This window comes from Branchiostoma floridae, chromosome 10, assembly GCF_000003815.2.
Source record: "Branchiostoma floridae strain S238N-H82 chromosome 10, Bfl_VNyyK, whole genome shotgun sequence".
Taxonomy (NCBI): Eukaryota; Metazoa; Chordata; class Leptocardii; order Amphioxiformes; family Branchiostomatidae; genus Branchiostoma; species Branchiostoma floridae.
In genome coordinates, this window is record NC_049988.1 from 3,021,099 (window position 1) to 3,035,126 (window position 14,028).

Consider the following 14,028-nt stretch of genomic DNA (forward strand, 5'->3'; position numbering starts at 1 on the left):
AGATCTCTTCAGTGTCACTGACGAAGGATAGTGGATTCTATCCGAAACGTCTGACAGTTTCAAAACCATATCCAGTTGCTTGAGTAACTTTTTTTGGCTTAAAGATAGATCGATTCTAATTTAATCGAGATAGAGAGACAGCTCAACAGACAGAGACAGACATATAGAGAAAAGAGTGTATTATTGAATGCTTATTATTTTTCATAAAGGAGTCGTGCTGATAAGTTTGTAATGCATTCCAATGTAAAGTAAGAAATAAATGTAAACAATACCACCTTCTCATCTCTACCGCTTTCTTTGTTCTACCTGGACTACTACGTTTTTAATGTCCTTGTCATACCCACAGAGAAATGCACGTGGGCATTGTTTAACAATAGAGAATAAGATATTGAGAGAGACATGTCTCCCAATGGGTGTGTTAACAAACAGTGAAGAAGACATGTGTATTTATGGCATGTTAATCAATAAAAACGGAGAATGTATGCATGTCGGCGTGTCTGCAATGGTAGCATCAGCTTGTACAGGTGGCAGCAAGAGTCGAAAATACGAAAAAAAGTGTAACTAAACTTTGCGAGCTATCACGTAATATTTGAAAGGTTAACTCAAATGTGTCTGTCTCCTTGCGTAGGTTGATGTGTTCGCTTGTCGAAAAACAAAATTCCATTTGCACTGCGCCACATCCCGCTTGTTTTACCATATAAGGGCAAAGACAACATCGCATCTGCAGACTAATCGCGATATCATTTTGTTATATTCATGTATCTGTAAGAGCTTTAGGCTACTCAAACGTTGTTTGTCAGAACAGTACAATGTACGAACAAGCACAGCCGGTCCGGTCCCCTGTCTCTGGGCCCGACATCAGTCAAACCAGCGGGCCGCAGACCCCAACACCTGCTGTCCATCAGAGTGATCGGCATGGGCGTGGTCGCCATGGCAACGTCTCTAATATTAAGAGGGGAACAGGGATAGAAATGTCTTCAGACACGTATGAAGAAGCCGAGGCTGTGAATTTCTCGTCAGCATTTCGAGACGCCCGACTGCAGCGTGCAAAGCTACGGGGAGAATCACCCACTGAGGGGGCTGATGACGGTAGCAACAGGCGTTATGTCAACGTACCTGACAAAGCGGCAACGTCTACAGGTAGCTGTAGCTTGTTTTTGTTCTTTTTTCATTCTTTTGTTAAGAATGTACCGCAGGAGTTTTTCGCAAGCTGAGTAGGTCTTACTTTGAGATTATCTCCACTAACTATATGTCTTGATCTTCTGGTCTTTGATAATTTGATTGCATATGCTGTTATTTTCATATCCTCTCCCGAGTAACCTCCAGATGAATGTTATCCAGTCTTAATATTACATAGCACCAAGATTTATTGATCGAATTTCAACTGGAGCGACAGTTGATCTTTAAAAATAATTCTATAGCATGTTATTTCATGCCATACATCTTTGTTACTGTATATCTTTACCAGCTTCATTTTTTACTTAATACTTTGGGTCAAAACTGACTTTAATATCTGACAATCATCTTATTGAAACCTTTACTTAAGATTTGAAAACACATCCACCAGAAAAAATGGTATATAGTTCATTGTTGTTTCCAGACAGCACGTATCCTGGTGGAAGAAATGGCCGTCGTGTGATTCGTGACTTCGTTCGATCCTACCGTGGCTGCATCGTGGGCGTTACTGCTGTGGTGGCAACCCTGATCATCGTGGGACTCGTCGTCATGGTGGTCATCTATAAAGAGGTATTCTATTTTGTGCCATACTAGACAAAAAATAACATCCATGAACTTTCATAAGTATGGAAACCGTGCAAAAATCCTAATTTTGAAAATATTTTTGGAAACGACAGAATTCTCATATGTTAACGCATGTGTCTTCTTACCTGTGACTTTTCAGATGTTTAGAACTAGGGGTCTTCCGATGCATAAGGATGGACAAAATTCATTTGTTTAAATAAAACCTATAGTTTACTGATTTCACCCATCTCAAAATTGCAAACATATTCCATGAATGTACCTTTGGATTTGAAACCCCAACGAGAGATGATGATAATCAACTTTCAATTTGTTTAAAAATGTTTCATTTTTCATTTCGTTGCATTTTAATTGCATATTGGTAAAATTGTCGTCGATTCTGAAAGGTCGCTAACGTTAAGATGCTACCGCTTTTCCTTGGTGTACTTAATGATATTTGGCACTGAGAAATCGTTTATAGGAAATATCTCAACTGTCCAACACTGTTGACGACCTGAAACGCAACATGGATGATGAGTCCCAACTGTCAAACACTGTTGACGACCTGAAACGCAACATGGATGACATGTCCCAACTGTCCGACACTGTTGACGACCTGAAACGCAACATGGATGATGAGTCCCAACTGGCCGACACTGTTGACGACCTGGAACGCAAATTGGACATCGAGAAAAACAGATCAGCAGTCTTGGAGGCATGTCTTCGGGAGCAAGGTAAGATGTTTCTTATTATACCGACTTAAAGATTCTTTTTTCCATTAGAAAAAAAAAATCGTAAATGTTAGTGTCTTGTTTTAAATCTGAACTGAAGTATCCAGTATACTATGGAACGTATAAATACAAAAACATACACCACTTGTAGGCAGGAGATCTTTTATCAATTAAAGGAATTGACATTTGTGTAGTGCGATCAGAGCGTTTTTATATTGAGCTGTCAGCCTTTACTGCTACTAAGAGCACAATGCCCCCCCCCCAGTATCTTATCCCAATGGTTACCAACTGTGGCGTGGAATCTGCTACAAGGCCTTCAACACTGCTAAGACCTTTAACGAAGCAGCTGTAACCTGTCGCAAAGATGGCGGCACCCTCGTCATGCCCCGAGATGCTGAGACCAACGCCTTCCTGATCTCCATAAGGGGAGACACTTCTATGTTCTACATCGGCCTGCAAGATCAACGTGAAGAAGGGATATTTGAATGGGCTGATGGTTCTGCACTAGGGGAGTACAACTCGTGGGCTCAGGGTGAACCGGATGGTCGAGGCGATTGTGTCTCTTTAAGTTACTGGACTGGGAAGTGGTTCAACTGTAAATGCGACACGAGGTGGCACTTCATCTGCCAAGCTATTCCAGGTGCTTCATTTAAAAGTACAATTTCTTCTTGTCATTCTTGCTTGGTAACTCGACAAGTAGTATTTGATGAAAAATGTATCCAAGTAATTATTTGAATTTACAATTAGATAAACCCTAAAATTCTTCTTATTTCATTCAATGTGCTAACGTATTTCATTTCTTCCAGGACACAGGTGCACAAAGTTGATAGGCTGAACTCTCACCAATGCTTTACGATGGTTCTGCTAAAAACAGTAATACAACTGGACCAACCACCAAAGTTTGCAAAGTTTTATGGCATTCAAAATTAAAGACATAAACGTTGGCTAGACCAAGTTCTCATCTCTACTGCTTTCCTTGTTGTACCTGGACTACCAAGTTATCCATGTCCTAGTCATACGCACAGAGAAATGCCTGTAATACAACTAGACCAACCACCGGTGCTACCCACTCATGACCTGGAGTTAAGCCAACGGGCGAAATAGCAAGTTTCGTCTCGATGTTATGTAAACTTTGTTGATTGAGAACTAAACACAATTACTGAAGCAGTTCAGTACTAGAAAATGAAATTGCACTGTTTCAATCAATCTCGAGTCTTAGTTCAATATTTTTAGAAATTCCCTGTCTTATCAAAATTTGTACAGAATGGCGTATAAGATACAGCAGTCGACGTCATATGTATCTAAGTGCTTAAAACTGTGAAGATCTATATGTAGTGTGGAAATGCTTGATTTATAGTAGAAGTAAAATGACTCTTTTGGAGCTTCACTAGGGTCAAGACTATAGCAGAAGTGATGATTGATGCTGAATTAAGTTATAATGTTAATGGCTGTTGACCAAGAACACTTTTAGCAAATGTGTCTCATTAGGGGTTTTACAACAACATGCACAAAGCAAACAAACCAAGTACACATGCGCACAAATACAAACAAGAACAACACATACACACACAGAAAGACAGAGAGAGACACATAGAAATGATAGACCCATAAGAACTAACATCAGCTATATCATACACCTTGTCCACGTAACTGACGTTGGCTAAACTAAAATGTACTAAAATAAAACTGTCTAAAAGGTACACATACATTTTATTTCGTCCGTTACTTCAATAAAACGCTATTGAATATTATGTGCTGGTATGCAATCATGATTTGATATAAGACAGCCTATCATTGCACTTGGATAGCGCAGAACTGAGCATGTGTGCTAGTGATTTTTAGCCTGAGATGGAGTTATCGTGACACTATTGGGCATATTCTATTAGATGGTTTTATGAAACATTTTATTTCAACGGAAAATTACTTTATTCTCGATGGTTTTACAAGTGTAATATAAGACAATTTATGTGTGCTCTTTGTATTACGGCGTCCAGCCCATAGCAAATGTTTTATAAATAGATCGATAATAATCGAGATAGAGAGATAAAGGGAGACAGCTTGGCAGACAGAGGCATAGCCATGAGGGTGATCATTATCATTCATGAAGGAGTTGTTATAAGAAAGTTTTATTGCATTCAAAATTAAAGACATAAACGTTGGCTAGACCAAGTTCTCATCTCTACTGCTTTCCTTGTTGTACCTGGACTACCAAGTTATCCATGTCCTAGTCATACCCACAGAGAAATGCATGTGGGCATCGTTTAACAATAGAGAATGAAATATTGACGGAAATATGTCTCTTAATTGGTGTGTCAACAAATAGTGAAGGATTTAGGTAGGTTTATGGCATTTTAAAGAATAGCAACGGAGAATGTGTGCATGTCAGCGCGTCTCATGGTAATATCATTTTGTTACAGGAGGCAGCAAGAGTAGTAAATATTTAAAAAAAAACACGTATGTTCAGCAACTAAACTTGGCAAGCTCTCACGTACCTTTTGAAGGGTTAACTTCGATTTGTCTGCCTTCTTGCGTAGGTTGACGTGTTCGCTTGTTGAAAAACAAAATGCCATTCGCACTGCGCCACAGCCCGCTTGTCTTTCCTTATAAGGGCAAAGACAACATCGCTTCTTCAGACTAATCGTGACATCATTTTGTTATATTCAAGCATCTATAAGAGCTTTTAGCTGCTCAAACGTTGTTTGTCAGAACAGTACAATGTACGAACAAGCACAGCCGGTCCGGTCCCCTGTCTCTGGGCCCGGCAACAGTCAAACCAGTGGGCCGCAGACCCCAACACCTGCTGACCATCAGAGTGGTCGGCATGGGCGTGGCCGCCATGGCAACGTCTCTAATATTAAGAGGGGAGAAGGAATAGAATTGTCTTCAGACACGTATGAAGAAGCCGACGCAGTGAACATCTTGTCAACATTTCGACAGGCCCGACTGCAGCGTGCAAAGCTACGGGGAGAACCAACCACTGAGGGTGCTGATAACAGTAGCAACAGGCGTTATGTTAATCCACCTGACACAGCGGCCATGTCTACAGGTAGTTGAAGCTTGTTTTCGAGAATTTTTCAAGCCGAGTAAATTTTGCCCTGAGATTATCGCCACTAACTATGTATTGATCTTCTGGTCTCTGATACCCTAGCCTTAGTACCCTCCAGAGGAATTTCAGCCAGTTTAAACATTATAGCGCCAATAAGACCTTTCGATCGAATTTCAACGTCAACTGAGGCGACAATGAGAAAAATTGTTTGATCTTTGAATCTAAAATTAGTTTTATACTATGTTTCTGCATTCTGCATCTTTAGAAATTCATAACATTATCAGCTTCGTTTTTTTACTTAATACTTTGGGTCAAAAACTGACTTTAATGTCTGGCAATCATCTTATTGAAAACTATACTTCAGATTTGAAAACACTTCCTCCAGAAAAATAAGGTATATAGTTCAGAATAGCTCCTTGTTTTTTTCAGACAGCACGTATCCTGGTGGAACAAATGGCCGTCGTCGTGTGATTCGTGACTTCGTTCGGTCCTACCGTGGCTGCATCGTGGGCGTTACTGCTGTGGTGGCAACCCTGATCATCGTGGGACTCGTCGTGATGGTGTTTATCTATAAAGAGGTATTTTATTTTGTGCCATACTAGACAAAAAATAACATCCATGAACTTCCATGACTATGGAAACTGTGCAAAAATCCTAATTTTGAAAATCTTTAGAAACGACAGAATTCTCATATGTAATCCGTTAACACATGTGTCTTCTTACCTGTGACTTTTCAGATGTTTAGTCTAGATTACCTAGAACTAGGTGTCTTCCGATGCATAAGGATGGACAAAATTCATTTGTTTAAATAAAACCTTTACTAATTTCACCCATCTCAAAACGACAAAGATTGCAAACATATTCCATGAATGTACCTTTGGATTTGAAACCCCAACTAGAGATGATGATAATCAAATTTCAATTTGTTAAAAAATGTTTTATTTTTCATTTCGTTGCATTTTAATTGCATATTGGTAAAATTGTCGTCGATTCTGAAAGGTCGCTAACGTTAAGATGCTACCGCTTTTCCTTGGTGTACTTAATGATATTTGGCACTGAGAAATCGTTTATAGGAAATATCTCAACTGTCCAACACTGTTGACGACCTGAAACGCAACATGGATGATGTGTCCCAATTGTCCGACACTGTTGACGACCTGAAACGCAACATGGATGATGTGTCCCAACTGTCCAACACTGTTGACGACCTGAGACGCAACATGGATGATGTGTCCCAACTGTCCCACACTGTTGACGACCTGAGACGCAACATGGATGATGTGTCCCAACTGTCCCACACTGTTGACGACCTGAAACGCGACATGGATGATGTGTCCCAACTGTCCAACACTGTTGACGACCTGAAACGCAACATGGACATCGAGAAAAACAGATCAGCAGTCTTGGAGGCATGTCTTCGGGAGCAAGGTAAGATGTTTCTTATTATACCGACTTAAAGATTCTTTTTTCCATTAGAAAAAAATGGATTTTCTGAAAAAAAGCTTTTTCTTCTACTAAGAGGACAATTTTCCCCAGTATCTTGTCCCAATGGTTACCAACTGTGGCGTGGAATCTGCTACAAGGTCTTCAACACTCGTGAGCCCTTTAACGAAGCAGCTGCAACCTGTCGCAAAGATGGCGGCACCCTCGCCATGCCCCGAGATGCTGAGACCAATGCCTTCCTGATCTCCTTATACACGTCCATAAGGGGAGACACTTTGTTCTTCATCGGCCTGCAAGATCAACATGAAGAAGGAAGATTTGAGTGGGCTGATGGTTCTGCACTAGGGGCGTACAGCCCGTGGGGCCCGGGTGAACCGGATGGTCATGGCGATTGTGTTGTGTCCGGCGCAAGCAGTGTCCGGAAAGACAAGTGGTACAACTTCTCATGCGACTTGATTTTCCGCTTCATCTGCCAAGTTAATCCAGGTGCTTTATTTAAAAGTCTGTTTTTTTTCCAAGTCATTCCCCTCTGTTAACTCGAAAAGTAATATTTGATGAAAATATGTATCAAATATGTATCATTTGTCTTTACAGTTAGGACCCCAAAAGTCTTCTTTTTTCAATATGCTAACGTTATTTATTCCTTGCCAGGACATAGATGCACAGAGGTGGCAGGCTGAACTCTCACCAATACTTTACGATGGTTCTGCGACAAATGGCAATACAACTCGACCGACCACGGTAACCTCCTATTCAGGAGCAGGAGTTTTTTTTTAGGCCAAATAGCAAGTTGAATACTTAACATCAGGAGTAAAGCCAATGGGCCAAATAGCAAGTTTTGTTATCGATGTTACTTAAACTTTGTTGATTAGGAATTAAACACAATTACTGAAGCACTATTCAGTACTAGAAAATGAAATTGCACTGTTTTAATCAATCTTAAGCCTAAGTACAATATGGGTGTTTAAACATCTTTCTGTTTTATTCACATTTGTATGGAATGGCGTATTAGATGCAGAAGTCAACGCCATATGTTTATGGGTGCTTCAAACTTGGAAAATCTGTATATCATGTGGAAAAGCTTAATTCATAGTAATTCAGCAATTTTATTAAAATGTCTCTTTTGGAGCTTCACTAGGGTCAAGACTATATCAGAAGTATAGCTGTATTGAGTTATAATGTTAATGGATGTTGACAACACTTTTGGTAAATGTGTTTCATTAGGATTTGCACAATAATTTGCGCAAAACAAACACCCAGGCACACACATGGGCACTGATACGAACAACACGCACTCGCACAGACACACACACACACACACACACACACACACACACACATACACATACACACACACACACACACACACTAGTGGTGCGTACCAAAGCCCGGACTTAGAATTGGATCTAAAATGTTTAGGTCCAAGTAAAAAAAAAAACTAAATGTCCGGAGCCAAGTCCGGACTTGCAAAAAGCAATCTGTCACTTATATTCCCTTTTTTTGTTCTATTTAACCATCTAAAACCTTCCATAGACAGTGAAATTTGCACTGGAAAAAGACAAAAAACAGTTCGTGTTACACTGTTTATCATTTTCATGTATTTTTCACATTGCATTTCAATTCATGCTAACACGCAATTTTATCTCTTTGGCAGTCATACGTGGATTCTATTTGGAGTCCAGGAAAAGGTTGCCGAGAAAAAATGTGATACGGTGCAATAGTCAGTTTAATGCCGGGCCGGAATGGGCCAAAAGTAAAGCCGCCGGGAAGTTTGTGTGAAACGGCGATCCTGAGCTCGTCTCGACAGGTCCGGCCCGTGTCGGCAGGTCGCCGGTAGCAAGGGCCCGACCCGACGTTCCGGGCTGAGCGGTCAACGGACGGACGGGACGGCGCCGTGCAGGTCCCTGACCCGTCAGCTGCACGGCGGTATGCGCCAAGGCACCGTCACGGGAGCGCCTGAAGAGACTGCGCTCGTCCGATGTTCCTGTACATGTATTAAGTATGGGAGAAGCCTTTCGAGGTCCCTCTCGGGGCGAGGAAGGGACTGAACCGTTAACGAATGTTGAATCTAAGGTCCAGGGCCCACCAGCTAGACGGCGATATGCGGCAATGTCCGGTCCCGGGACGTTCGGATTTCTCTAGGGTGTCTGACCAAGGTGTGACTCGCTCAGCCTACCATAAGAGAGAGTGGTCGCTTTTTGACCAGGTCCGCCTTCCTCCGCCCATAACGGGCGTTTGCAGGGGGCTAGCGAGACCGGGTTTGGTCGGCACGGTCCGTGGGGGTGCCGGGAAGATTCCCGCACGGAGAGAATGTGGGCTTGTCCGGTGACTTTAGCGGGTCCTTCGGGCATAACGTGGTGGTTACCGGGCGGAGGCAGTGCCGCCGGCGGGCGGTGCGAGCCCCTGGTCCCGCCGGAAACCGGTCGCGGTGGAGACCGCCCCGGGCCAGTTAGGGGCTGAGGGGCTAAGGGCCGGTGCCTTGCGGGTCCCTGACCCGTCGGCTGCACGGCGGTATGCGCCAAGGCACCGTCACGGGAGCGCCTGAAGAGACTGCGCTCGTCCGATGTTTCTGTACATGTATTAAGTATGGGAGAAGCCTTTCGAGGTCCCTCTCGGGGCGAGGAAGGGACTGAACCGTTAACGAATGTTGAATCTAAGGTCCAGGGCCCACCAGCTGCACGGCGATATGCGGCAATGCCCGGTCCCGGGACGTTCGGATTTCTCTAGGGTGTCTGACCAAGGTGTGACTCGCTCAGCCTACCATAAGAGAGAGTGGTCGTTTTTTGACTAGGTTGGCCTTGCTCCGTCCATACCGGGCGTTTGCAAGGGGCTAGCGAGACCTGGTTTGCTCGACACGGTCCGTGGTGGTGCCGGGAAGATTCCCGCACGGAGAAAAGGTGGGCTTGTCCGGTGACTTTAGCGGGTCCTTCGGGCATAACGTGGTGGTTACCGGGCGGAGGCAGTGCCGCCGGCGGGCGGTGTGAGCCCCTGGTCCCGCCCGACTGCGATCGCAGTGTATGAGGCCCCGGGCCGGGCAGGCGTCGGAGAACGATCCTAACGGTGTCGCACAGGTCCCCGAGACCGCGCAGGCGTCCGGGGATTTCGGCGGCAGGCCCCGGTCGGGGTGCAACGGGATGGTTGTGTGTAGGCTTCGGTTGGATTTGTCAATCGGCACCGGGGGCTGGACGGTGACGGCTCGCATTGGCTGGTAGCGTTCGCTTTCCCATCTCACTGGCCTCTTCCTATGTGACAACCAGTGGACCGGGATGGTTGTGTGCGGGCTTCGGTTGGATTTGTCAATCGGCACCGGGGGCTGGACGGTGACGGCTCGCATTGGCTGGTAGCGTTCGCTTTCCCATCTCACTGGACTCTTCCAATGTGAAGACCAGTGGAGCGGGATGGTTGTGTGTGGGCTTCGGTTGGATTTGTCAATCGGCACCGGGGGCTGGACGGTGACGGCTCGCATTGGCTGGTAGCGTTCGCTTTCCCATCTCACTGGACTCTTCCAATGTGAAGACCAGTGGACCGGGATGGTTGTGTGTGGGCTTCGGTTGGATTTGTCACTTGGCTCCGAGGCCCACCCCGTGCCCGTCTCCGGTCAGGGTGGACCGGTATAGGTGTGTGCAGGCTCCGGTTGTATTTGTCACTTGGCTCCGGGGCCCACCCCGTGCCCGTCTCCGGTCGGGGGGTTGGACCGGGATGGGTAAGTGCAGGCTTCGGTTGGATTTGTCACCGGGCGCCGAGGCCCACCCCGTGGTCGTCTTTCGGTGGTTTTTCAAAAAAGTGCTCTACAGGGTGTCTGACCATGTCGTGGGATGCTCAGCCTACCTTGAGAGAGTGGTCGTTTTTTGACTAGCTCGGGAAACGGCGGCGAGCAATCGCACACTCTCTCGCCAGTCGTTATGCTACCCCGCCGACCAGGCTGCCACTCCCCGCGCGGGATGCAGCCAGAGGTCGCAACCGGCTTGGAAGGCGGTCGTTCCTTCGCTCCTGCGGGCGAGGACGGCCGTGCCGAGGGCGTCCGGAACGAGCGCCAGGGCCAGCCTCCGCGGAGGCAGCGCCCGAGTCCCGCCAGTCGGGGCTCAACGGCGACGGCTCGCCCCTTCCGTCTGCGTGCGAGTACGCCTTGCGGACTCGGCTGTTCGAGACCCGGCCGTCCGCCTTCTCGGCGGACGCGTCGGTCGTGAGAGTGCGGGACCGTTCCCTCGCGGGGACGGCTCGGGCGTTGAAGGGAAGCAACGGTCAGGTGTGGCCGGGAGTTCTGCGCTCAGGCTCCCGAGGGTTTGCGGCACCGCTGCGCATTCCCATCTCACGGCAGCGATGGACTTTGGCGGCGGCGGTGCTGGGCGCGCGGCCGGCCGGTCGAGGCAGCACCTCGGTGCGCGTCTCCCGGCGGCCCGCGACTTGCCCGCCCGCCCTGCCGCCAGGGCTTCCTCGCTACCTGGTTGATCCTGCCAGTAGTCATATGCTTGTCTCAAAGATTAAGCCATGCACGTGCAAGTTTAAACTGTCTCAGTGAAACTGCGAATGGCTCATTAAATCAGTTATGGTTCCTTTGATCGTCACATCCTACATGGATAACTGTGGTAATTCTAGAGCTAATACATGCGGAAGAAGCGCCGACCTCACGGTCTGGCGTGCATTTATCAGACCAAGACCGACCCGGAGTTCGTTCCGGTACCTTTGGTGACTCTGGATAACCTAGCCGATCGCACGGTCTTCGCACCGGCGACAGATCATTCGAATGTCTGCCCTATCAACTTTCGATGGTAGGTTCTGTGCCTACCATGGTGGCAACGGGTGACGGGGAATCAGGGTTCGGTTCCGGAGAGGGAGCCTGAGAAACGGCTACCACATCCAAGGAAGGCAGCAGGCGCGCAAATTACCCACTCCCGACTCGGGGAGGTAGTGACGAAAAATAACAATACGGGACTCTTTCGAGGCCCCGTAATTGGAATGGGTACACTTTAAATCCTTTAACGAGGATCTATTGGAGGGCAAGTCTGGTGCCAGCAGCCGCGGTAATTCCAGCTCCAATAGCGTATATTAAAGTTGTTGCGGTTAAAAAGCTCGTAGTTGGATCTTGGGGCCGGGCTTGCGGTCCGCCGCGAGGCGTGTCACCGCTCGTCCCGGCCCTCCCTGCCGGATTCTCCTTGGTGCTCTTAACTGAGTGTCTCGGGGTGCCGGAGCGTTTACTTTGAAAAAATTAGAGTGTTCAAAGCAGGCCTGGTGCCTGAATAGTGGTGCATGGAATAATGGAATAGGACCTCGGTTCTATTTCGTTGGTTTTCGGAACGTGAGGTAATGATCAAGAGGGACGGACGGGGGCATTCGTATTGCGGCGGGAGAGGTGAAATTCTTGGATCGCCGCAAGACGAACCACTGCGAAAGCATTTGCCAAGAATGTTTTCATTGATCAAGAACGAAAGTTGTGGGCGCGAAGGCGATCAGATACCGCCCTAGTCACAACCATAAACGATGCCAACCAGCGATCCGTCGGCGTTACTTCGATGACCCGATGGGCAGCTCCCGGGAAACCTGAGTTTTCGGGTTCCGGGGGAAGTATGGTTGCAAAGCTGGAACTTAAAGGAATTGACGGAAGGGCACCACCAGGAGTGGAGCCTGCGGCTTAATTTGACTCAACACGGGGAAACTCACCCGGCCCGGACACAGTAAGGATTGACAGATTGAGAGCTCTTTCTTGATTCTGTGGGTGGTGGTGCATGGCCGTTCTTAGTTGGTGGAGCGATTTGTCTGGCTAATCCCGATAACGAACGAGACTCTGGCATGCTAACTAGTTCGGCGATCCCGTGCGATCGGCCGCAACTTCTTAGAGGGACAGCCGGCAGTAAGCCGGACGAGATGGAGCAATAACAGGTCTGTGATGCCCTTAGATGTCCGGGGCCGCACGCGCGCTACAATGAAGGCATCAGCGAGTTTTTCGCCTTCGCCGAAAGGTGCGGGTAACCTGCTGAACCGCCTTCGTGCTAGGGATCGGGGATTGCAATTATCTCCCATGAACGAGGAATTCCCAGTAGATGCGTGTCATCAGCGCGCGTTGATTACGTCCCTGCCCTTTGTACACACCGCCCGTCGCTACTACCGATTGAATGGTTTAGTGAGGTCAGTCGATCGGCCCCTCTCGGGCCGGCAACGGTCTGGAGGAGCGCCGAGAAGCCGATCAAACTTGACCATTTAGAGGAAGTAAAAGTCGTAACAAGGTTTCCGTAGGTGAACCTGCGGAAGGATCATTACCGAAACGAAGCAGACACTACTCGCGTGTCTACTTGCAAAACACTTCGTGGCAAGGAGCGGGCGGTGCCCCTGGCCTCCAGCTCCGACCCTCTCTCTTCCTTACCGCCTCGACAAGGTGGCGCTCCGACGGTGCTCTCGCGTCAATCGCTCGACGTCGTCGAGCGCGGGCGGAGAGCCAGGAGCGCCCAGGCCGACCCGCTTGGCGGCGGGACCCGGCAGCTCCCTTGGAACGTTGGTCGGGCGCCTTGAGTGCGCGCCCGTCGTTCCCCAGACTCAACCAGCGAGCCGCCCCGAGTAGCCCGGTCGAGGACGGAGTCAGGTCCTCCCGGCGCGAAAAGTCTTGGGCGGGCGAGCGAAAGTGGGAGCACCTATATCCTGGCGGAGGGGCGTCGCGTCGCGGGTTTGCGCGGAATGGGGTCGCGGTTTAGTCTCACGGCGGGGCCTAGGTGAGACGGCCCTTCCCCGGCACCCCGGCGTGGCGTTTCGGTCTCTGACTCGATGCAATCCATCTTGCGGACGAGTGACCTACCCTTAAGCGTCGGACTTCGAGCGGGCGTCCCGCGGTCCAAGGCCTCCTTTGGGCAGAGGGGAGGACTGCCGTCTCGGTCGCCGCCGGCCAGCCACCGGCGGTCTCGACCGGATGCTACACTCCCCGAGGTCTTCAAGAGAAGGGCGGGCGCAATCGACCCCTCCGTGCGTCCAAAGCCGTGTCCGGCCGGCCGTCAGTGATGCTGAGGGGGCGCAGCGGTCTTCGCGGCGGGTCCCGGTTCGCGGAGCGACCCCCAGCCCTTCCGCTCGTTCGGCGCCCTTTCAACG

The 14,028-nt window shown here is 48.1% G+C and overlaps 2 protein-coding genes and 1 non-coding gene across 3 annotated transcripts; all 3 read left to right on the top strand.

Annotated features, from left to right (window-relative positions):
* The first annotated feature begins 2,365 nt into the window (after positions 1-2,365).
* Positions 2,366-6,116, top strand: LOC118424243 (C-type lectin domain family 3 member A homolog). Its single transcript, XM_035832783.1, has 3 exons — positions 2,366-2,471; positions 2,734-3,000; positions 5,944-6,116. Exons 1-3 carry the CDS (start codon positions 2,366-2,368, stop codon positions 6,114-6,116), a joined length of 546 nt encoding a protein of 181 aa, XP_035688676.1.
* Positions 6,117-6,734: 618 nt separating this feature from the next.
* Positions 6,735-7,637, top strand: LOC118424244 (alpha-N-acetylgalactosamine-specific lectin-like). Its single transcript, XM_035832784.1, has 3 exons — positions 6,735-6,942; positions 7,051-7,443; positions 7,609-7,637. The coding sequence occupies exons 1-3, from the start codon at positions 6,735-6,737 to the stop codon at positions 7,635-7,637; spliced, it is 630 nt and encodes a 209-aa protein (XP_035688677.1).
* Positions 7,638-11,395: 3,758 nt separating this feature from the next.
* Positions 11,396-13,211, top strand: LOC118425197. The gene has a single exon (XR_004832288.1). It is a non-coding gene; the product is annotated as a small subunit ribosomal RNA (ribosomal RNA).
* The last annotated feature ends 817 nt before the right edge of the window (positions 13,212-14,028 follow it).